The sequence below is a fragment of the Pan paniscus genome, chromosome 20 (assembly GCF_029289425.2).
Source record: "Pan paniscus chromosome 20, NHGRI_mPanPan1-v2.0_pri, whole genome shotgun sequence".
NCBI lineage: Eukaryota > Metazoa > Chordata > Mammalia > Primates > Hominidae > Pan > Pan paniscus.
This window is the reverse complement of record NC_073269.2, coordinates 53,267,660-53,290,928: the sequence shown is the minus strand read 5'-3', so window position 1 is coordinate 53,290,928 and position 23,269 is coordinate 53,267,660. Positions and strand designations below refer to the sequence as shown.

Sequence of the window (23,269 nt, the reverse complement as noted above, 5' to 3'; positions counted from 1 at the left end):
GCTAAAATACCTACCACCTAAATTTTTTTTTTTTTTTTTTTTGAGACAGTCTTGCTCTGTCGCCAGGCTGGAGTGCAGTGGCGTGATCTCGGCTCATTGCAACCTCCGCCTCCCGGGTTCAAATGATTCTCCTCCTGCCTCAGCCTCCCAAGTAGCTGGGACTACAAGCACGCACCACCACGACAGCTAATTTTTGTATTTTTAGTAGAGACAGGGTTTCACCACGTTTGCCAGGATGGTCTCAATCTCTTGACCTCGTGATCCGCCCGCCTCAGCCTCCCAAAGTGCTGAGATTACAGGCATGAAACACTGTGCACGGCCCTAAAATGTATTACTGTTCCTGTAGCAATTTGCCTTATGCAGGCTTCCTTCTAAGGCTTTAAAATGACTTTAAACTTTTTTTAAACTGGTCATTGATGGTTAAAGAGCACCCCCTTGTGTTTATAAAGAAAATTCACTGTCAACAAAAAAATCCATGCTTTCTTCTACGCAAATTTGTAACTGCTAACAAATGACTGATTACCAGTGGCAAGAATTGACTAAATACTTAGCATGTGCCCAACTATAAGCATTTGGGGAAATACACAAGTAGTTTAAAGGATTAAATCTCTGTCTTCCAGTGGTTTAAAACTAGACCAGTGTGGGCAGGGCACGGTGGCTCACACCTGTAATCCCAGCACTTTGGGAGGCCGAGGCAGGAGGATCACCTGAGGTCAGGAGTTTGAGACCAACCTGGCCAACATGGTGAAATGCCGTCTCTACTAAAAATACAAAAATAAGCCAGGTGTGGTGGTGTGTGCCTGTAATCCCAGCTACCCAGGAGGCTGAGGCAGGAGAATCACTTCAACACGGGAGGCGGAGGTTGCAGTGAGCTGCGATTGCACCACTGTACTCCAGCCTGGGCAACAGAGCAAGACTCCGTCTCAAAAAAAAAAAAAAAGTAGACCAGTGCAGCCTGGCGCAGTAGCTCACATCTGTAATCCCAGCAATTTGGGATGCCAAAGCAGGAGGATCACTGCTTGAGGCCAGGAGCTCAAGACTAGCCTGGACAACACAGAGAGGCCCTCTCTCAAAAAACAACAAAAATTGCAACCTCATGAGAAAACTTAAAAAAAAAATCAAACTTGTGCAAAAATCAGACACAATTAAGAATGCTTGAAATTAACTTTAAAAAAATATAGATAGACTATGGCCGGGCGCGGTGGCTCACGCTTGTCATCCCAGCACTTTGGGAGGCCGAGGCAGGCGGATCACCTGAGGTCCAGAGTTCAAAACCAGCCTGACCAACATGGTGAAACCCCATCTCTACTAAAAATACAAAATTAGCCGGGCTTGGTGGCACACGCCTGTAATTCCAGCTACTCGGGAGGCTGAGGCAGGAGAATCGCTTGAACCTGGGAGGCAGACGCTGCAGTGAGCCCAGGTCGTTCCACTGCACTCCAGCCTGGGCAACAGAGTGAGACTCTGTCTCAAAAAAAAAAAAAGAACTCAGAGAGGTGGAGAGATGAGTGGGGACTGGAACACAGGAATTATTTCACCCCTAAGGCTGAACATCAGCAGAGCAGAGCCTCAAAGACAGGATAATATAATCCCCTAATAGCCACCAGTAAGATTACAGATTCCATACTGCTCTCAAAGTATTTGTTCACACATCAAACATCTAATTTAACCATTAATCTCTGCAAATAACCTTGCCACCTTCACCAAGACTAGGTACAACAGAAGTAATCTCCCCTCATCACCTCCTACCAAACATCCACAGCACACTCTCTATCTTACTACCTTCTCCTCCAAGAAAATGAGCTGGCCCACTTCCCATTCCAGGCTAACCCTGTATCCTTGACCCATTCCATCCTGCTTCTTCAGGGATCTCATTATGTGCTGAGAAGCTGTACCACACAATGGTTAACAGTAAGGCTCTGAAATAATTCAGGCTGGATTCAATCTTTGATTCAAATCCTGGCTCAACAACTGTGTGAACCTCAGCAAGAATGTGGGAATCCCATATAAAACGAGGACATGGATAAAAACGTACAGTTGAGGGCCACGCGCAGTGGCTCACGCCTGTAATCCCAGCACTTTGGCAGGCCGAGGCGGGCAGATCATGAGGTCAGGAGATCGAGACCATCCTGGCTAATACGGTGAAACCCCATCTCTACTAAAAAATACAAAAAAATTAGCCGGGCGTGGTGGTGGGCACCTGTAGTCCCAGCTACTCGGGAGGCTGAGGCAGGAGAATGGTGTGAACCCGGGAGGCGGAGCTTGCAGTGAGCCAAGATCGCACCACTGCACTCCAGCCTGGGCAACAGAGCGAGACTCTGTCTCAAAAAAAAAAAAGAAAATACAGTTGAGGCTGGGCATGGTGGCTCACGCCTGTAAACCCAGCAGCTTGGGAGGCTGAGGTGGGCGGATCACTTGAGGTCAGAAGTTCGAGACCAGCCTAGCCAACATGGTGAAACCCCAACTCTACTAAAAATACAAAAATTAGCCGGGTGTGGTGGCACACGCCTGTAATCCTAGCTACTTGGGAGGCTGAGACAGGAGAATCACTTGAACCCAGGAGGCGGAGGTTGCAGTGAACCAAGATCTCACCACTGCACTCCGGCCTGGGCGACAAGTGAGACTCCATCTCAAAAAAACAAACAAAAAAACCATATAATTGAGCCCAGAAAGTTCAAGACCAGCCTGAGCAACAATCATGAAACCCAGTCTCTACAAAAAATACAAAAAATTAGCCAGGTGTGGTGGCGTGCACCTGTAGTCCCAACTACTGGGAGGCTTAAGTGGGAGAATACCCTGAGCCCAGGAAGTTAAGGCTACAGTGAGCCATGATCGTGCCCACTGCATTCCGGCAAGGGTAACAGTGAGACTGCCTCAAAAAAAAAAAAAAAAAAAAAAAAAAAAAACCCATATACATACAATTATCATTTCATCACTATCAGTCCACAGATCGCACCTTCCTTGCTACGCTCTCCTCTCGTGCTACACATTCTAGTCTCAATTTGGGCCCTCTTAGGTGTGGCTGTCCCCAAGCTTCCATCTCAGAATTACTTATCTTTTCACTCTGTATAGCTCCATAAACCAACTCAATGCCTCTTTCAGTTTCTACCAAAATCTGCTGTTATTTTTCAAATCACTCTTTCTGGTGCAGATTTCTTCCTGATCCACCTGAGTCTTCTCTACTGTACTGTCCACCAGCCATTTTCTCTCAGATATCCATAAACCCTAGATGTCTGCCTGCTTCTGTGTGCTGTCTCCGGAGTCCACCAGCCACCCACCCAGTCACTCAAGCCAGAAGCCTCGTCTTCATATCCTTGCTATTTCCATGAGAGTGGTCCATAGTGAGGTGGCTGAGAACATGGGCTCTGGAGTCAGATGCCTGGGTCCCGGCCGTACCACTAACTACTGGGGCCTTGGATGGGCCAGTACTTTTCTTCCTTTTACTCAGTTTTCCCATCTGTAAAACAGGGATGGTAATGGGTCCTTGATCTCAGATGTGTTGTGAGGACTCAATGAGATAATACAACTGCAGCTCTGAGAACAGTGCCTAGCCCCTTCAGTGTCAGCTGCTCTGGTTATTCCTGGCTTTCCTTAAGCTCCCATACACAGACCTCCCAATTCTACCACCTAAATCTATTTCTCACATCTGTGTGCTTCCTGCCATCCCTATCAGCAAGGCCACTTTCACCTCTCACCTAAACTACTAAAAACTGCCTTCTAAGTGGTCTTCTGCCCTGTATTTTGTGCCAACCATAGTTTATACAGTAATTACTGATCTACACATAAAGCCCAAAGCTAACCATGTCACCCTTCCTGTCATTTGAAACTCTTCAGTGAGTCTGCACCACCCAGAGGATTAAGTAAAAGCTTACAGTGGGGCTTCCTAGGAGCCCCTCCTGACTTGGACTTCACCAGCAACCTGTCCCTACCCACCACTTTGGGTCTCACACTCTAAAAACACCAAACTACTTTTAGCTTCCATTTCTACCACACTGTTGGGTGCCTTTGTGACACTGCTATGTCCCCTGCCTAAAACACAGGCTCTTATCTTGACAAACCCTCCTTGTTCTTTAAGACTTAGCTCAGATCAGGACTCCAGGAAATCTTTCATGTACCACAACCTGAGTCAGGGAGCCTGCTATGGTTTCCGGGGGTGGGGGGGGGGGAACCTTGAGAATGGGAACCAAACCGTGAGCATCTTTCTATCACCAGCACCTAGCAGACTTCAGGGCACCCAGTAGGTGCTCTCAGATGCTTGTTGAATGTAAACTACATAATACGCTCTAAGATGGGTGCAGTGGCTCACACCTGTGGTGTCAGAATCGCACTGTTCTGTGATTGGCCTCCAATGTTGGATTCTTACAACCAGATGAAGTAATTATGTAATCCCAGCTACTAGGGAAGCTGAGGCAGGAGAAGTGCTTGAACCCAGGAGGCAGAGGTTGCAGTGAGCTGAGGTTGTGTCACTGTACTCCAGCCTGGGTGACAGAGTTAAGTCTTTGTCTCAAAATAAATAAATAAAATAAATAAAATGTCACTGAGGCATGGGAATGTAGAGAGAGCAGCACTTATTTTCACCTTGAAGATGAGCCTGGTCAGAGAAAGCTACATTGGAGTTGGGCTCTACCATTATAATATTAATCAAACAGCATTATGTCAGCAGGGGATGGTAGCTCACACCTGTAATCACCGCACTTTGGGAGGCCAAGGCCAGCGGATCACCTGAGGTCAGGAGTTCGAGACCAACCTGGCCAATATGGTGAAACCCCATCTCTACTAAAAATAACAAAACTTAGCCAGGCATGGCCAGGTGTGGTGGCTCACGCCTGCAATCCCAGCACTTAGGGAGGCCGAGGCAGGAGGATCACCTGAGGTCGGAATTCAAGACCAGCTTGACCAACATGGAGAAACCCGGTCTCTACTAAAAACGTTAAATTAGCCAGGCATGGTGTTGCATGCCTGTAATCCCAGCTACTCGGGAGATTGAAGCAGGAGAATTGCTTGAACCTGGGAGGCAGAGGTTGCAGTGAGCCAAGATCACGCCATTGCACTCCAGCCTGGGCAACAAGAGCTAAACTCCGTCTCAAAAAAAAAAACAAAAACAAAACTTAGCCAGGCGTGGTGGTGCGTGCCTGTAATCCCAGCTACTTGAGAGGCTGAGGCAGGAGAATCACTTGAGCCCGGGAAGCGGAGGTTGCAGTGTGCGGAGACTGTGCCATTGCACTCCAGTCTGGGCATCACAGCAAGACTCGTCTCGCAAAAACACACAAACAAACAAACAGCACGTCAGATCATTATTCCTAATTACTGGATACTTGTTAGGTTCAAGCACTATACAAAGCAGTCTGCCAACATTCTCTCTGATCCAGTGTTGTTTGTTTTTGTTTGTTTTTGTTGTTGTTGAAACGGAGTCTCACTCTGTTGCCAAGGCTGGAGTGCAGTGGCATGATCTCGGCTCACTGCAAGCTCTGCCTCCCAGGTTCACGCCATTCTCTTGCTTCAGCCTCCCGAGTAGCTGGGACCACAGGCGCCCGCCACCAAGCCCTGCTAATTTTTTGTGTCTTCAGTAGTGACGGGGTTTCACCGTGCTAGCCAGGATGGTCTCGATCTCCTGACCTCATGATCTGCCTGCCTCAGCCTCCCAAAGTGCTGGGATTACAGGCATGAGCCACTGTGCCTGGCCTGATCCAGTGTTATTTAAAGTGATGTCTGTGGACCATCTAAATCATAATCTCCTGAAACACCTTTCATTAATTTATTTCTTTTTAAGGCAAAGTCTCACTCTGTTGCCCAGGCTGGAGTGCAGTGGTGCCATCTCAGCTCACTGCAAACTCCACCTCCCAGATTCAAGCGATTCTTGTGCCTCAGCCTCCCGAGTAGCTGGGATTACAGGTGCACACCAACATGCCTGGCTAATTTTTGTATATTGAGTACAGACAGAGTTTCGCCATGTTGACCAGGCTAGTCTCAAACTCCTGACCTCAGATGATCCGCCTGCCTCAGCCTTCCAAAGTGTTGGGATTACAGGCATGAGCCACTGCGTCCAGCCCTAAAACACCTTTTAAATGCACATACTCCTGAGCTTGTCTCAGACCTAAATGAGAATCACTAGGGGTGAAAGCTAGGGCACCACGAAGCCTCCAGGCCACTCTGCATTTTCAGTTAGTCACTCAGGTCATTTTTAGGCACAAATTGGAAAAACACTTCTCTACGCCTCCTCACAAGCAACCACCAAGGGAGATATTATTAACCCCATTTTACAGACAGGCAAGCTCAATGAGGGGATGTGAGTCTCTACTGCTCATCCAGCTAGATGTGGTGGAGCTAGAATTCAAACCCAACAATAGCACCTTCAGTCTCCAGTGGCAATGGTTCATTAATGTTAGCCCTCCTTTCACAGCCCTTAAGGCACAAGCAGGAACTCACAAAATCTGCAGATCTTCATGCTGGAAAGGGGAGCCAGAGCAGGGGAGGAATGAGCTCACAACAGCGCACCTGTTCGTGATCCAGCATGGTCAGTCCTTTCACTCCTGCCAAGATGAGATTCTTGGCAATTTCAGCCCCAAGTCCTTTCAAGCCGACAAGAAGCACCCGAGAGGCCCGCAGCCTGTAAGACAAACATTGTTAACCTGATGATACAGAACAGTGAGCTTGCAGAATCTCAGAAGAACAAAAAATACACAAATCATTTTGGTTTGCCAGGCACAGTGGCTCATGCCTGTAATCCCAGTACTTTAGGAGGCTGAGATAGGTGGATCACCTGAGGTCAGGAGTTCGAGACCAGCCTGACCAACACGGTGAAACCCCGTCTCTACTAAAATACAAAAATTAGCTGGGCGTAGTGGCAGGCGCCTGTAATCTCAGCTACTTGGGAGGCTGAGGCAGGAGAATCACTTGAAACGATGAGGCGGAGGTTGCAGTGAGCCGAGATCATGCCACTGCACTTCAACTTGGGCAACAAGAGTGAGACTCCGTCTCAAAAAAAAAAAACATTTTGGTTCTAACTGCATTGAGGCATCACACCTCGAATCTAGGAAAGAGACAGGCTCCAATCCATACTGCACAAAACAATTCATTCAACAAATATTTATTGAGTACCTACTACGCCAGGCATCCTTCTATGGTGTGGAAATAAGGCAGTGAATCAGACATAGTCCCTGCCCTCATGAAAAAGTAGGAGACAGATAAACAAATAGATACATAATATGTGAAAAAGTGATGAAAATCAAGTGTGAGAAGAATCAAGAATGATGGAGAACGCTATTTGAGACAGAAATCATACAAGCCTTTCTGAGGAGATGCCATATGAGCAAAAATCCAAATGAAATAAAGGACAAACACACAGATATTTGGCAGCAGAACATTCCAGATAGAGAAAACAGCAAATGCAAAAGCCCTGAAGCAGGAGTGCTTGGCATGTTCTAGGGACAGGAATGACAGAGAGGCTGAAAAGTTGGAACGAGGGGCCACATCATGAAGGCTCTTACATGCAATGGAAGGATTCTGGATTTTCTTCGAGGCATGATGGAAAGCCATGGGGGTAGGAAGATGTCACAGTTAAGGTGAGGGAGGATGATGGTGGCTCAAACTAGCACGACAGCAGAAGAGGTGCTGAGAAGAGGCACTAGTTAAGTATAACACACAAGCAAAACACATGGTGGCACGAAAAGAGCATGTACACAGGAATTGCTTTTACCTTTTTTTTTTTTTTTTTAAAGACAGAGTCTCGCTCTGTTGCCCAGGCTGGAGTGCAGTGGCGCGATCTCAGCTCACTACAACCTCCGCCTCCCAGGTTCAAGCAATTCTCCTGCCTCAGCCTCCCGAGTAGCTGGGATTACAGGCGCCTACTGTCACACCTGGCTAGTTTTTGTATTTTTGGTACAGACGGAGTTTCACCATGTTGTTCAGGCTGGTCTCGAACCCCTGACCTCAAGGGATCCACCTGCCTCAGCCTCCCAAAGTGCTGGGATTACAGGCATGAGCCACCCTGCCCGGCCTTGTTTTTAGCTTTTTAAATCTGTAAAGTGACAGAAGATGAGGCTGAAAAAAGGCAATCAGAGGTCAGGCCATCCCAAGACTTCTCTGAGGTCAGTAGGAAGCAGAATAGGTCAACTATATCTTATCTGAAATCTCTTGAACCAGAAGTATTTCAGAGTCACAATTTTTTCAGATTTCAAAAAGGAAATATAGACTTTACATCATGTATTATGAAACAACTCATCAAGATCTTGGGCTGCATCATGTAACCAAACTCATTAATAATTCTTCAGCAAATGTATTATTCATACTGAAAAGGATTTAGTAATAACTAAGAATAATTTTCACACAATTTAAGTTCTGCTGGTAAGAGTTTGCTATTAATTTAATTAAAAATTAAATAAAATTTAATCACAACATTCCACCCTCGCAAAATGCACCATTTCTTCCTCTCAATGCCTACCTACGCCTTTCCCCTTCAAAACCCAACTCCAATGCCATTTCCTCAAAAAAGGCTTTTTTATCATGGCTGAGTCAATACCAGCAAGCACTCCCCCTCCCCGAACTCTTCCAGCAACAGCTACATATAAAAAGTCCCTGACAATAAATCTGCTCTCCACGACCTACATTCCTACATAGCTCTACAGACTGCTCTGCAGTTGTTTAAAATTCATTATTCAGCCGGGCCCGGTGACTCATGCCTGTAATCCCAGCACTTTGGGAGGCTGAGATGGGTGGATCACCTGAGGTCAGGAGTTCGAGACCAGCCTGTCCAACATGGTGAAACACCCTCTCTACTAAAAATACAAAAAAAATTATGGCCAGGCGTGGGGGCTCACGCCTGTAATCCCAGCACTTTGGGAGGCCAAGACGGGCAGATCACTTGAGTCCAGGGGTTCGAGACCAGCCTGGCTAACATGGCAAAACCGTGTCTCTACAGAAAATACAAAAATTAGCCAGGCGTGGTGGCAGGCGCCTGTAGTCCCAGTTACTCGGGACAGTGAGGCAGGAGAATCACTCGAACCTGGGAGGCGGAGGTTGCAGTAAGCGGAGATCATGCCAGTCTGGGTGACACAGCGAGACTCTGTTAAAAAAAAAAAAATTAGCTGGGCATGTTGGTGGCGGGCACCTGTAATCCTAGCTATTTGGGAGGCTGAGGCAGGAGAATCGCTTGAACCTGGGAGGCAGAGGTTTCAATGAGCCAAGACTGTGCCGTTGCACTCCATCCCAGGTGACAGACTCCGTCTCAAAAAAAATTAAATTAAATTAAATACTCAACTGCCATCAACACCAAATACCATGTTTACGTTTTGTTTTGTTTTATTGAAACAGGGTCTCATTCTGTGAACCCAGATTGAAGGGCAGTGGCAAGATCAGGGCTCACTGCAGCCTCAACCTCCCAGGTTCAAGTGATCCCGCCACCTCGGCCTATTGAGTCCTGGGACTATAGGTGCACACCACTGCACCTGGCTAATTTATGGTTTTTTTTTTTTTGTAGACACAGGGTCTCACTGTGTTGCCCAGGCTGATCTCCAGCTCCTGGGCTCAAGCAATCTTCCTGCCTCTGCCTCCCTCAAAGTGCTGGGTTTACAAATCCCATCACTTTGGGAGGCCAAGGTGGGTAGATCACCTGAAGTCAGGAGTTCGAGACCAGCCTGGCCAACATGGTGAAATCCCATCTCTACTAAAATTACAAAAATTAGCCGGGCGTGGGCTGGGCACGGTGGCTCACACCTGTAATCCCAGCACTTTGGGAGGCCGAGACAGGCAGATCACGAGGTCAGAAGACCGAGACCATCCTGGCTAACAAGGTGAAACCCTGTCTCTACTAAAAATATAAAAAATTAGCCGGGCATGGTGGCGGGCGCCTGTAGTCCCAGCTACTCGGGAGGCTAAGGCAAGAGAATGGCGTGAACCCGGGAGGTGGAGTTTGCAGTGAGCCGAGATGGCGCCACTGCATTCCATCCTGGGCAACAGAACAAGGGTCTGTCTCAAAAAGAAAAAATAAAATAAAAATTAGCCGGGAGTGGTGGCAGGCGCCTGTAATCTCAGCTACTCAGGAAGCTGAGGCAGGAGAATCGCTTGAACCCGGGAGGCGGAGGTTGCAGTGAGCCGAGACCGCACCATTGCACTTCAGCCTGGAAGAAAGAGCGAGACTCCGTCTCAAAAAAAAAAAAAAAAAAAAAAAAGAAATACCCAAGTGGGCACAAAAATGATACACATTCAGCAGGGCACAGTGCCTCACGCCTATAATCCCAACACTTTGGGAGGCCAAGGCGGGCAGATCACGAGGTCAGGAGATTGAGATCATCCTGGCTAACATGGTAAAACCCCGTTTCTACTAAAAATACAAAAAAAAAAAAAAAAAAAATTGGCCGGGAGTGGTGGTGGGCGCCTGTAGTCCCAGCTACTCGGGAGGCTGAGGCAGGAGAATGGCGTGAACCCGGAAGGCGTAGTTTGCAGTGAGCCGAGATCGCGCCACTGCACTGCAGCCTGGGTGACAAGAGTGAGACTCTGTCTCAAAAAAAAAAAAAAGATACACATTCACAGCAGCATTGTCCATCTACTTCCCTCAAGTTCCACAAACACCACTCTAGTCTGAGCCACCATCGTTTCTCTCCGACAAAACTACAGCAGGCTGGACACAGTGGGTCACACCTGTAATCCCAGCACTTTAGGAGGGCAAGGCATGAGGATCACTTGAGCCCATGAGTTCGAAACCAGCCTGGGCAACAAAGTAAGACTCCATCTGTACAAAACAAAAAAAAATTAGCTGGGTGTGCCAGGCGCGGCGACTCACGCCTGTAATCCCAGCACTTTGGGAGGCCAAGGCGGGAGGACCATGAGGTCAGGAGACGGAGACCATCCTGGCTAACACGGTGAAACCCCTTCTCTACTAAAAATACACAAAATTAGCCGAGGCGGTCGGATCACTTGAGGTCAGGAGTTCGAGACCAGCCTGGCCAATATGGTGAAACCCCATCTCTACTCAAAATACAAAAATTAGCCAGGCGTGGTGGCACGTGCCTGTAGTCCCAGCTACTCGGGAGGCTGATCCTAGAGAACATCATCCTTGCTCCCATCCTTGCTCCCACCTTAGGACCTTGGCATTAGTGCTTCCCACTGCTTCTTCCCTCAACTCCTTGAGGGACACATTCTTTAGGTCTCAGCTCAATTGTCACCTCATTAGAGAAGTCCATACTGGCCACCTAATTTAAAATAGGTCCACATCCTCTTCTATCTCGAATTATGCTATTTGTTTTTGTTTTGATTAAGATGGGGCCTGTGTTGCCCACTGTTTTGATTGAAATGGGGCCTCACTATGTTGCCCAAGCTAGTCTCAATCGCCTGGCTCAAGTGATCCTCCAACCTCAGCCTCCCCAGTAGCTGGGATCACAGCCACACACCACTGTGCTAAGCTACACTACTTGTTTATATGTTTACTGCCCCCTCCTCCATTAGAATGTAAACTCCAGAAACCACTGTATCACTAGAACCAGTAACTTCCTTGGCATTTAGGACATACTGTTACTCAAATGGCTGTGAATTAATAGACACACCAAAACAAACCTGTGTCCATCAGCAGAATTATAGAAATTTGGTACATAATAAAATAATAATGGCCAACATTTATCTAACACTTACTATGTGCCAAGCACTGTTCTACTAAGCTCTTTGTATGTATTATGTCATTTAATTCCCATGACAATCTAATGGGCTGGCACTTTGTTACCCCTCTTTTGCAGCTGAGAAAACAGGCACAAAGAAGGTAACTTCTGGCCAGGCGTAGTGGCTCATGCCTGTAATCCCAGCACTTAAGGAGGCTGAGGCGGGTAGATCACCTGAGGTCAGGAGTTCAAGACCAGCCTGGCCAACATGGCGAAACCTGGTCTCTACTAAAAATACAAACATTAGCTGGGCGCGGTAGCAGGCGCCTGTAATCCCAGCTACTTAGGAGGCTGAGGCAGGAGAATTGCCTGAACCCGGGAGGCAGAGGTTGCAGTGAGTCTAGATCACGCCATTGCACTCCAGCCTGGGCAACAAGAGAGAAATTCCGTCTCAAAAAAATAAAAAAATAAAATACACACACATAGGCCGGGTGTAGTGGCTCACGCCTGTAATCCCAGCACTTTGGGAGGCAGAGGTGGGCGGATCACTTGAAGTGAGGAGTTTGAGACCAGCCTGGCCAACATGGTAAAACCCCGTCTCTACTAAAAATATAAAAATTAGCCAAGCGTGGTGGCACGCGCCTGTAATCCTAGCTACTCCAGAGGCTAAGGCAGGAGAATCGCTTGAACTCAGGAGGCGGAGGTTGCAGTGAGCCAAGATTGCGCCACTGCACTCCAGCCTGGGCGACAGAGTGAGAGTCCATCACAAAAAAAAAAAAAAAAACAACACACACACACACACAAAATTAGCTGAGTGTTACGGCATACGCCACACACACACAAAATTAGCTGAGTGATATGGCATACGCCTGTGGTCCCAGCTACTTGGGGGCTGAGGCGGGAGAATCCCTTGAACCCGGGAGGTGGAGGTTGCAGTGAGCTGAAGATCATGTCACTGCGTCACTGCACTCCAGCCTGGGTAACAGAGCGAGAAAAAAAAATTTTAGTTGTAATTGTCAACTATCAATAAAAACTCCAGAAACTTGGCCTCAATTTAAGCAACCAAATCTGCTCTAGGAAGCTGCTTCTTTACTTTATTTTATTTATTTTTGAGACAGAGTTTCGCTCTTGTCACCCAGGCTGGAGTGCGATAGTGTGACCTCGGCTCACTAAAACCTCTGCCTCCTGGATGCAAACAATTCTCCTGCCTCAGCCTCCCAAGTAGTTGGGATTACAAGCACCCACCACCACACCTGGCTAATTTTTTTTGTATTTTTAGTAGAGACGGTCACCATGTTAGCCAGGCTAGTCTCGAACTCCTGACCTCAGGTGATCCACCCACCTCGGCCTCTCAAAGTCCTGGGATTACAGGCTGAGTCACTGTGACGGCCTTTACTCTCTTTTAATCCACAACAGTCCCTTCACTTATTTTTCCCATGAAACTGACTTTTGGAAGAGAAGTAGGATAACTGTCTTATAAAATGCCCCACAATTTGTACATTTTATCAGCCTGCCCATTTCCAGGGCTTCTGTTTCATAAAGGAACTCCAGTCTCCAGAGTTCTCCTATCCCACCTAGAACCCTCCTATCCCACCTAGAGCCCTCTTAGAGGCAAGTCAATTTGCTCTGTGGAGCCTCCTTCCTCATCTGAACAGAGAAGGAAATCACTGCCCTTCCGACTCCAGAGAGCTGCTATAAGACTCAGGTGAAGGCCGGGGGCTGTGGCTCATGCCTGTAATCCCAGCACTTTGGGAGGCCAAGGCGGGCGGATCACCTGAGGTCAGGAGTTCACAGCCTGACCAACATGGAGGAATCCCGTCTCTACTAAAATACAAAATTAGCCGGGCATGGTGGCACACGCCTGTAATCCCAGCTACTTGGGAGGCTGAACCAGAAGAATTGCTTGAACCTGGGAGGCAGGGGTTGCGGTGAGCTGAGATCGCGCCACTGTACTCCAGTCTGGGTAACAAGAGCGAAACTCCGTCTCAAAAAAAAAAAAAAAAAAAAAGACTCGGGTAAAAATGCAATCCCACTGCTAGGTATATACCCAAATGAAAATAAATCAGGCTGGGTGTGGTGGCTCACGCCTGTAATTGCAACACTTTGGGGGGCCAAGGAGGGCCAATCACCTGAAGCCAGGAGTTTGAGACCAGCCTGGCCAACACAGCAACCCTGTCTCTACTAAAAAATACAAAGATTAGCCGGGCGTGGTGGCAGGTGCCTGTAATCCCAGCTACTTGGGAGGCTTAGGCAGGAGAATCGCTTGAACCTGGGAGGTGGAGGTTGTACTGGGCTGAGATCGTGCCACTGTCCTCTAGCCTGGGCAACAGAGCGAGGCTCAGTCTCAAAAAAAAAAAAAAAGAAAAGAAAAAAAAACTGCAATAAATCCCATGTTTATTGCAGCACTCTTCACAATAGCCAAGATTTGAAAGCAACCCATATGTCTATCAACAGACAAATGGATAAAGAAATTGTGGTACACGAGGTCAGGAGATCGAGACCATCCTGGCCAACAAGGTGAAACCCCGTCTCTACTAAAAATACAGAAATTAGCCGGGCGTGGTGGCGGGCACCTGTAGTCCCAGCTACTCGGGAGGCTGAGGCAGGAGAATGGCGTGAACCCGGGAGGCGGAGCTTGCAGTGAACCAAGACTGCGCCACTGCACTCCAGCCTACTCCAGCCTAGGCAACACGGCGAGACTCCGTTTCAAAAAAAAAATAGAAATTGTGGTACAAAGGCTGGGCATTGCTGTTCACGCCTCTAATCCCAGCACTTTGCAGGGAGGCAGGAGGATTATTTGAGCCCAGGAGTTGGAGACTAGCCTGGTGAAACCCCACCTGTACTAAAATACTAGCTGGGCTTGCGACACGTGCTATAGTCACAACTACAGGGAGGCTGAGGTGGGAGGATCACCTGAGCCCAAGAAGTCAAGGCTGAAGTGAGTTGTGATCACACCACTGCACTCTAGTCTGCGCGACAGAGAGACCCTGTCTACAAAAAAAAGGGAATGAGATCCTGTCATTTACAACAACAGGGAGGGCACTGGATGTTATTATGTTAAGTGAAATAAATCAGGCACAGAAAGAAAACTTTGCACGCTGTCACTTATTTGTGGGAACTAAAAAAATTAAAACAATTGAACTCATGCAGACTGAGGGTTACCAGAGGCTAGGAAGGGTAGTGGGGGGTGGAGGGGAAGGAGGGATGACTAATGGATACAAAAATATAATTAAATACAATGAATAAGATCTAGTATTTGATAGCATAACAGGGTGACTACAGTCAACAATAATTTGTTGTACATTTCAAAGCAACTAAAAGAATATAATTGGATTGTTTGTAACACAAAGGATAAGTGCTTAAGGTGGTGGATACCCCATTTACCCTGATGTGATTATTACCCATTGTATGCCTGTATCAAAGTATCTCACATACCCCCAAAATGTATACACCTACTATACATGTACTCACACACAAAAAATTTTAATTTCTAAAAACCTCGGCTGAAAATGGACAAAAAACACTTTAATAAACTCTCTAAGACTGTCTAAAAATAGAGTACAAATTACAAACAACCTCTTCCCTCCCTCCTGCAACCCCCAGCCAATCCTTTTCATGTTCTCCATCAAATTCGGTACAGCTCCACTCCCTCAGAATAATTCCTACCTCCCACAAATTCCATGCCCTGACCTTGACTTGTCCCTTAGGTCATCTCCCACTCAGAGGCCCCCATCCATTCTTCACTGCCTCTCAGAAAAATCATCCCTATCCCTCTGAAAGTTCCCTAACTACATTCCAGTTTAAACCTCACCAACTTTGCCCCACTTCAAACAAAGCTATCTGCTGCCACAAACCCCTTCGATTAACCCTTCCAGTACCTTAGAATCCCTTCCCCAACCCTTTAGGATCTCAGAACACACCAAGCTTCCTCAAAGTTTCCTCCAACTCACATAAATCCTCTTTCCACTCCATCCAGAAAATAGCAGTCCCTAAAATCAATGCAGTCCACCTATGTCCAGAGGCACATTCTCATCACTTAATTCCCAATCTATTCCAGGTGCCTTCAACCCTCCTACCAATGTTAATGCCTCATGATGACATCCCCCCACCCCATCAAAGAAGACCCCACAGATCTGAAATGAGCCTGAGGTAATTCCCATCCCACCACTGCACCCTCTAAAACCTTCTGAAAGCTCCCACCCCCTCAAACTAAATTCTCCTGACGTGTCTGCCTCCCCAACCCCTCCATTAATTCTATACTCTGTACTCACACAATACCCACCATCACCCAAATTTTACCTCTGAACTCAACCCCTCACATATTTCTACTTAGTTGTATAAAAAAAACAAATCTGAGGCCGGACATGGTGGCTCACGCCTGTAATCCCAGCACTTTGGGAGGCCGAGGCGGGTGGATCACGAGGTCAGGGGTTCAACACCAGCCTGACCAACACGGTGAAACCCCATCTCTACTAAAAATACAAAAATTAGCTGGGCATGGTGGCGGGCGCCTGTAATCCCAGCTACTCGGGAGGCTGAGGCAGGAGAATTGCTTGAACCTGGGAGGCAGAGGTTGCAGTGAGCCGAGACCATGCCACTGCACTCCAGCCTGGGCGACAGAGTGAGACTCCGTCTCAAAAAAAAAAACAAACAAACAAAAAAACAAATCTGAAACCTAAAAGAGAACTGACTCTTCCCCGACCCCACCAAACCTACAGCTCTCCATATCTTTCAAAATGGCAATTCCATCGTTCCAGGTAGGTGCTCAAGCCAAAAACAGTGGTGTCATCCTGGACTTCTGCCCCAAATTCTGTTCCCTCTTCTACCTTCAAAATATATCCAGAATATATTTATTTGACCCCTTCTCTTGAGTTTCAAGCCACCAATATTTTTATCTCAACTGGATTACTGCAACAGTCCAGCCAGAATCTTTACTTCCATTTCTGCCCACTTTAACCTATTCTGGAGCGATCATTTTAAAACACAAACCAGGCCAGGCCGCAGTGGCTCACGCCTGTAATCGCAGCACTTTGGGAGCCCAAGGCAGGCGGATCACGAGGTCAGGAGATCGAGACTATCCTGTCTAACATGGTGAAACCCCGTCTCTACTAAAAATACTCAAGATTAGCCGGGTGTTGTGGCACATGCCGATAGTCCCAGCTACTCAGGAAGGTGAGGCAGGAGAATCGCTTGAACCTGGGAGGCGGATTCACTGCAATGGCAGTGAGCCGAGATCGTGCCATCGCACTCCAGCCTGGGCGACAGAGCAAGACTCCGTCTCAAAAAACAAACAAACAAAAAAACAGATCATGTTACTCCCACACTCAAAACACTCCAACAGGTTTTCCCACACACTTAGAATAAAAGCTACTCCTCAAATCATTTGGTTCCTGCCACCTTATTTCTCTAATTTGACAATCATGCCTGGGCCTCTGGGAATTTGCACTTGCTGTTCTCTTAGCTAGGAAAGATCTCCCAGATGACCACAGGGCTCTTTCCCTTATAAGTCTGAGGCTCAATGTTACCTCTTCAGAGCCCTTCCCTGGCCAACCTATTAAAACAACCCTCTCACTTCACCATCCTTTAATAACTGACACATATACACACGCTTGTGGATTTTTTTTTTTTTTTTTTTGAGACGGGGCCTCACTCTGTCACCCAGGCTGGGGTGTAGTGGTGTGATCATGGCTCACTGCAACCTCCACCTCCCAGGGGTTCAGGTGATGCTCCCACCTCAGTCTCCTGACTAGCTGGGACTATAAACTTATGTCACCATGCCTGGCTAATTTTTGTATTTTTTTGTAGAGACTGGGTTTGGCAACGTTACCCAGGCTAGTCTCAAACTCCTGGGCTCAAGAGGTCCCCTCCCCCCAACTCAGCTTCCCAAAGTGCTGGGATTACAGGTGTGAGTCACTGCGTCCAGGCTAAGTAAAAATATTGATCAGTGAGGCCAGGCATGGTAGCTTATGCCTGTAATCCCAGCATTTTAGGAGTCTGAGATGGGGGGAGATCTCTTGAGGCCGAGGATCGCTTGAGCTTGGGAGTTCAAGACCAGTCTGGGCAACATGACAAAACCCCATCCCACAAAAAAAACACACAAAAATTAGTCGGATGATGTGGTGGGGCACGCCTGTAGTCCCAGGTGTGGGACTTGGGAGGCTGAAGAGGGACTATCCCTTGAGCCTTGGAGGTTGAGGTTACAGTGAGCTGTGATCCCACCACTGCACTCCAGCCTGGGCCACAGAGAGAGAGAGAAAAAAAAAAACAAGCTGGGCACAGTGGCTCACGTCTGTAATCCAACCACTTTGGGAGGCTGTGGCGGGCAGATCACTTGAGGTCCGGAGTTCGAGACCAGCCTGGCCAACATGGTGAAAACCCATGTCTACTAAAAATACAAAAATTAGCCAGGCGTGGTGGCGCGAGCCTGTAATCCCAGCTACTCAGAAGACTGAGGTGAGAGGAAGTCTTGAACCCGGGAGGCCAGAGGCTGCAGTGAGCCGAGATCACCCAACTGCACAAAACAAAAGACGTCCTGGCGCGGTGGCTCACTCCTGTAATCCCAGCACTTCAGGAGGCCGAGGCGGGTGGATCACTTGAGGTCAGGAGATCGAGACCAGTCTCGTCAACATGGCGAAACCCCGTGTCTACTAAAAATACAAAAATTAGCTGGGCGTGCTGGCGGGCCCCTATAATCCCAGCTACTCGGGAGGCTGAGTTAGGAGAATCGCTTGAATCCGGGAGGCAGAGGTTGCAGTGAGCCGAGATCGCGCCACTGCCTTCCAGCCTGGGCGACAGAGAGAGACTATCTCAAAAAAAAAAAAAAAAAAAAAAAAAAAAAAAAAAAAAATTCCCTAAGCTACTCCACAATGCCCAAACTACGTCTCCTGTCCTATCAAGACACAGCCCCATACCAAACACAAGCAACCTTTTCGGGAGCCTACTGCCGTCCTCCTCCAGCCTCTCCGAGCCTCTCAAGATTCCCATTTGAGATAACTTGCTCCAAAACTCCTCAAAACCCGCATTCTTTCAGACTGGCCCGCCCCTGAGCTCCCACAAGAATGTAAGCTCCCGTCTGTCCGGTTGGCCAGTCCAGTCTCCCCCGTGTGCAGCACGGAACCAGGTCCTATACCCTCGAATGAATGAACTACGTCCCTCACCTCACCCTTTCCACGTATCCCCAGCCCCTCTTATCCCCTAACCGCGATCAAACCCCACAATCACCGCTTTCGGGCCTCGGATTTCCTGAGTTTGAATTCTCCCGCTCTCTCAGGACTCCCCAACGCCCCCTTCAGAGCTCCCATCCTTCGGAACGGCCCTCCCAACCACTTCCCAGACCTTCCAGAAACATCCCCAATCAACTCCTCCAGTCCCCTCAAGAGCGAGACGATCCCAGAGCACAGAATTCCCGCCTCCTCCCTTCAAATCACACCTTCCCGCTCCTTCCGGGCCGCAAACGCCTCAGAATAGACGCCCCCTCCAGACCCTCGCGGCCTCAAGCCGCGCCGGCCCTGACCGTTTCTGGGCCTCCAGTCCCCACAGGCGGATCTGCCGGTCATACTGTGCCGCCTCCTCCTCGCTGATGCCGCCGCCAGCCTCCTCCTTCTCCACCATGGCGCCGGCTCTTCCTGCCTCAGCTCCGGTCCCGCTCACGCCAACCGCCCGCCGGACCCGCGCGCCACCTACCGCCGCCGGCAGCACGCCCGGAGTGTTTCTGCGCATGCGCAGACCCTCCCACGCCTGCGCAGTACCTCGTCCGCGGAGCCTGGGACCAAAAGTACCTCACGAGACTCAAAGGCGGTCCGGCGACTGCATGTCACGTGCGGAGGGTCCAACCAATCCTAGCCCCAAAAATGGCGCGGCTTAAGGCCCCGAGGGCGTTGCCCACGTGGTCACTTATGTGGCACTTAAATTCTGCAAATATTTAAGGAGTGCATACTGAGATCCCAGCAATAGGGATGTTGTAAAATAACGGTATTGAATGAAATCGACAAAGCCCTGTCCTCGTGGAGTTTACGATCCAGTGAGAAAAGCCCGAAGAGAAATAAATATAAACCCAGCGATGATAAATGCTTTGGAGAAAAATAAAGCAGGACATGGGGCTACAGAGTAACAAGGGTGGTCAGGGAAGGCTTATCAGAGGTGACATTGAACTGTCAATCTTTTTTTTTTTTTTTTCATAGAGATGGGGTCCCTCTGTTGCCTAGGCTGGTCTCCAACTCCTGGCCTCAAGCCATCCTCCCGCCTCTGCCTCCCAAAGTGCTGGGATTACAACCATGAGCCACTGTGCCCAGCCTTTCATGTCCCTACTATGTGTTGCACTTTGTGCCCAGCCCTGGACATACAATAATAATAAAAATGAACACATCTCTGCCTTAGAGGCAGTCACGGCCCAGTGGGAGAGAGGAGCGTTAAGAAAACAGGAATAGGCCAGGCGCGGTGACTCACACCTGTAATCTCAGCACTTCGGAAGGCCAAGGAAGGCGGATTACTTTAAATCAGGAGTTGGAGACCAGCCTGGCTAACATGGTGAAATCCCGTCTTTAGTAAAAATAAAAAAATTAGCAGGGCATGGTGGCTCACACTTGTAGTCCCAGCTACTTGGAAGGCTGAGGTAGGAGAATTGCTTGAATCCGGGAGGCGGAGGTTGTAGTGAGCCAAGATCATGCCTCTGCACTCCAACCGGGGTAACAGAGCAAGACTCTGTAAAAAAAAAAAAAAAAAAAAAAGAAAGAAAGAAAGGAAGGAAGGAGGGAGGGAAAGAGAGAGGGAAAGGAAGGAAGGAAGGGAAAAAAAAAAAAAAAAACAGGGATGGCCCCAGGTGGGCAATATAGGGAAACGCCATCTCTATTAAAAATACAAAAATTAGCTTGGTGTGGTGGTACTGAGTCTATAGTCCCAGCTACGTGGGAGGCTGAGGTGGAAGGATTTCTGATGTTAGAATCATAGGCTTTTTTGGCAGGGCACAGTGGCTCATGCCTGTAATCCCAGCACTTTGGGAGGCCAGGGAGGGCAGATCACGAAGTCAGGAGTTCGAGACCAGCCTGGCCAAGATGGTGAAACCCCCATCTCTACTAATACTATAAAAATTAGCCGGGCGTGGTGGCACGCCTGTAGTCTCAGCCAATTGGGAGGCTGAGGCCGGAGAATCGCTTGAACCTGGGAGGCAGAGGTTGCAGTGAGCCAAGATCCTGCCACTGCACTCCAGCATGGATGACAGAGACTCCCGTCTAAAAAAAAAAAAAAAAAGCCACCATGCCCACCTAACTTTTGTATTTTTAGTAGAGACGGGGATTGCACCATGTTGGCCAGGCTGGTCTCGAACTCCTGAACTTGTGATCCACCCGCCTCGGCCTCCCAAAGTGCACGGATTACAGGTGTGAGCCACCATGCCTGGCGGAATCATAGATTTTTATTTAAGAATTGCTTAGGCCGGAGGTGGTGGCTCACGCCTGTAATCCCAGCATTTTGGGAGGCAGAGGTGGGCAGATCACGAAGTCAGGAGATCGAGATCAGCCTGGCTAACATGGTGAAACCTTGTCTCTACTAAAACTACAAAAAATTAGCCGGGCGTGGTGGCAGGCGCCTGTAGTCCCAGCTACTGAGGAGGCTGAGGCAAGAGAATAGCGTGAACCTGGGAGATGGAGCTTGCAGTGAGCCGAGATCGCGCCACTGCACTCCAGCCTGGGCAACAGAGCAAGACTCCGTCTCAGAAAATAAATAAATAAATAATAAGAATTGCTTAGCACCCGGCATGGTGGCTCATGCCTGTAATCCATGCGCTTTAGGAGACTCAGATAGGAAAATCACTTGAAGTCAGGAGTTCATGACCAGCCTGGGCAACATGACAAGACCCCTGTCTCTACAAAAAAAAATTTTTTTTAATTAGCTGGGTGTGCTGGTGCATGCCTGTAATCCCAGCTACTTGGGAGGCTAAGGTGGAAGGATCCTTTGAGCCCAAGCGTTAGAGGCTGCAATGAACTATGATGGCACCACTGCACTCCAGCCTGGACAACAGACCTTGTCTCAAAAAAAAAAAAAAAAAAAAGCTTAAGATATTTTTCAGATCCTGAATTCCAGCAAAACAGCTGATACCAACCAGTGTGAAGACCCCGCAGAGGAACCAAATCGACAGGAGAATAGAGTTTCTTCAACTCCCTGTTTCATTACTTCACCCTGCACACTTCAACCAACCAATGACCTCCACACTTCAACCCACTCCAAAACCCTTAAAAAGCCCCGAACTCCCTGGGGAAGTGGATTCGTGGTTTCCTTCCATCTCCTCTCTTGGTTTTCAGTGGCCCCTATGATTAAACCTCTTTCTCTGCTGCAACCTGGGGTCTCCTACTATTGACTTGCTGCAAGCATGGGGGGAAGGACCTATTATGATGGAAAAACTTTCAATAGGCCAGGCACTGTGGCTCATGTCTGTAATCCCAACACTTTGAGAGGATCACTTGAGGCCAGGAGTTTGAGGCTGTCAAACACAGCCAGACCCCGTCTCTGCAAAAAAATATAAAAATTAGGCCGGGCACAGTGACTCATACCTGTAATCCCAGCACTTTGGGAGGCATGGACGGGAGGATCACCTGAGGTCAGGAGTTAGAGACCAGCCTGGCCAACATGGTGAAACCCCATCTCTACTCAAAATACAAAAATTAGCCGGGTGTGGTGGTGTGCGCCTGTGATCCCAGCTACCCAGGAGGCTGAAGGCGGAGAATCACTTGAACCCGGGAGGTGGAGTTTGTAGTGAGTGGAGATCTTGCCATTGCACTCTAGCCTGGGCAACAGAGCGAGACTCTGTCACAAAAATAAATTAATTAATTAAATAAAGATTAAAAATTAAAGTTCTGATTCCAAAGTTTTTGCACTTTGGTGTGCCACTTCCTAATCTCCGGGGAAAATGCCAGTTACAAGATCAAATAACCACTTTGTGCAGGAAACGACATTTAGAATTCAGAGAATGACCCAGCTGCAAAGGGCTGTGTCAAGTATCTTTTAGATAAGCCTCTGAAAATAAAGTGCTGTTTAGTTGCCTTATATTATTAAAGGGAAATGTACATGGATTATAGAAAGAAAAATAGAGGCCAGGCACGGTGGCTCATGCCTGTAATCCCAGCACTTTGGGAGGCCAAGGCGGGCGGATCACCTGAGGTCGGGAGTTCGAGACCATCCTGACCAAAGTGGAGAAACCCCATCTCTACTAAAAATACAAAATTTTAGGCGTGGTGCCGCATGCCTGTAATCCCAGCTACTTGGGAGGCTGAGGCAGGAGAATCACTTGAACCTGAGAGGTGGAGGTTGCAGTGATCCGAGATTGTGCCATTGCACTCCAGCCTGGGCAACAAGAGCAAAACTCTGTCTCAAAAGAAAGAAAGAAAGTAATCCTGGGCTGGGCGCGGTGGCTCACGCCTGTAATCCCAGGACTTTGGGAGGTCGAGGTGGGTGGATCACAAGGTCAGGAGTTCGAGACCAGCCTGGCCAATATGGTGAAACCCCGTCTCTACTAAAAATACAAAAAAATTAGCCGGGCGTGGTGGCACATGCCTGTAATCACAGCTACTCGGGAGGCTGAGGCAGGAGAATTGCTTGAATCCAGGAGGCAGAGGTTGCAGTGAGCTGAGATCGCACCACTGCACCCCGGCCTGGGTGACAGAGCGAGACTCCGTCTCAAAAAAAAAACAAAA

General features: G+C 48.3%; 1 protein-coding gene across 2 annotated transcripts in view; it reads right to left on the bottom strand.

Moving 5' to 3' along the window:
- SAE1 (SUMO1 activating enzyme subunit 1) overlaps nt 1-19,350 on the bottom strand; it is a 79,193-nt gene extending 59,843 nt beyond the window's left edge. Inside the window, exons 1-2 of one of the 2 annotated variants that reach the window (XM_034946814.3) lie at nt 19,099-19,350; nt 6,496-6,607 (exon numbers count right to left, since the gene is read on the bottom strand). In XM_034946814.3, coding sequence (XP_034802705.2) covers nt 6,496-6,607; nt 19,099-19,304 — 318 coding nt within the window. In that variant the 5' untranslated portion in view covers nt 19,305-19,350. The remainder of the gene's footprint in view (nt 1-6,495; nt 6,608-19,098) is intronic. The other variant, XM_063600434.1, reaches the window with a different exon arrangement.
- Between the last annotated feature and the right edge of the window lie 3,919 nt (nt 19,351-23,269).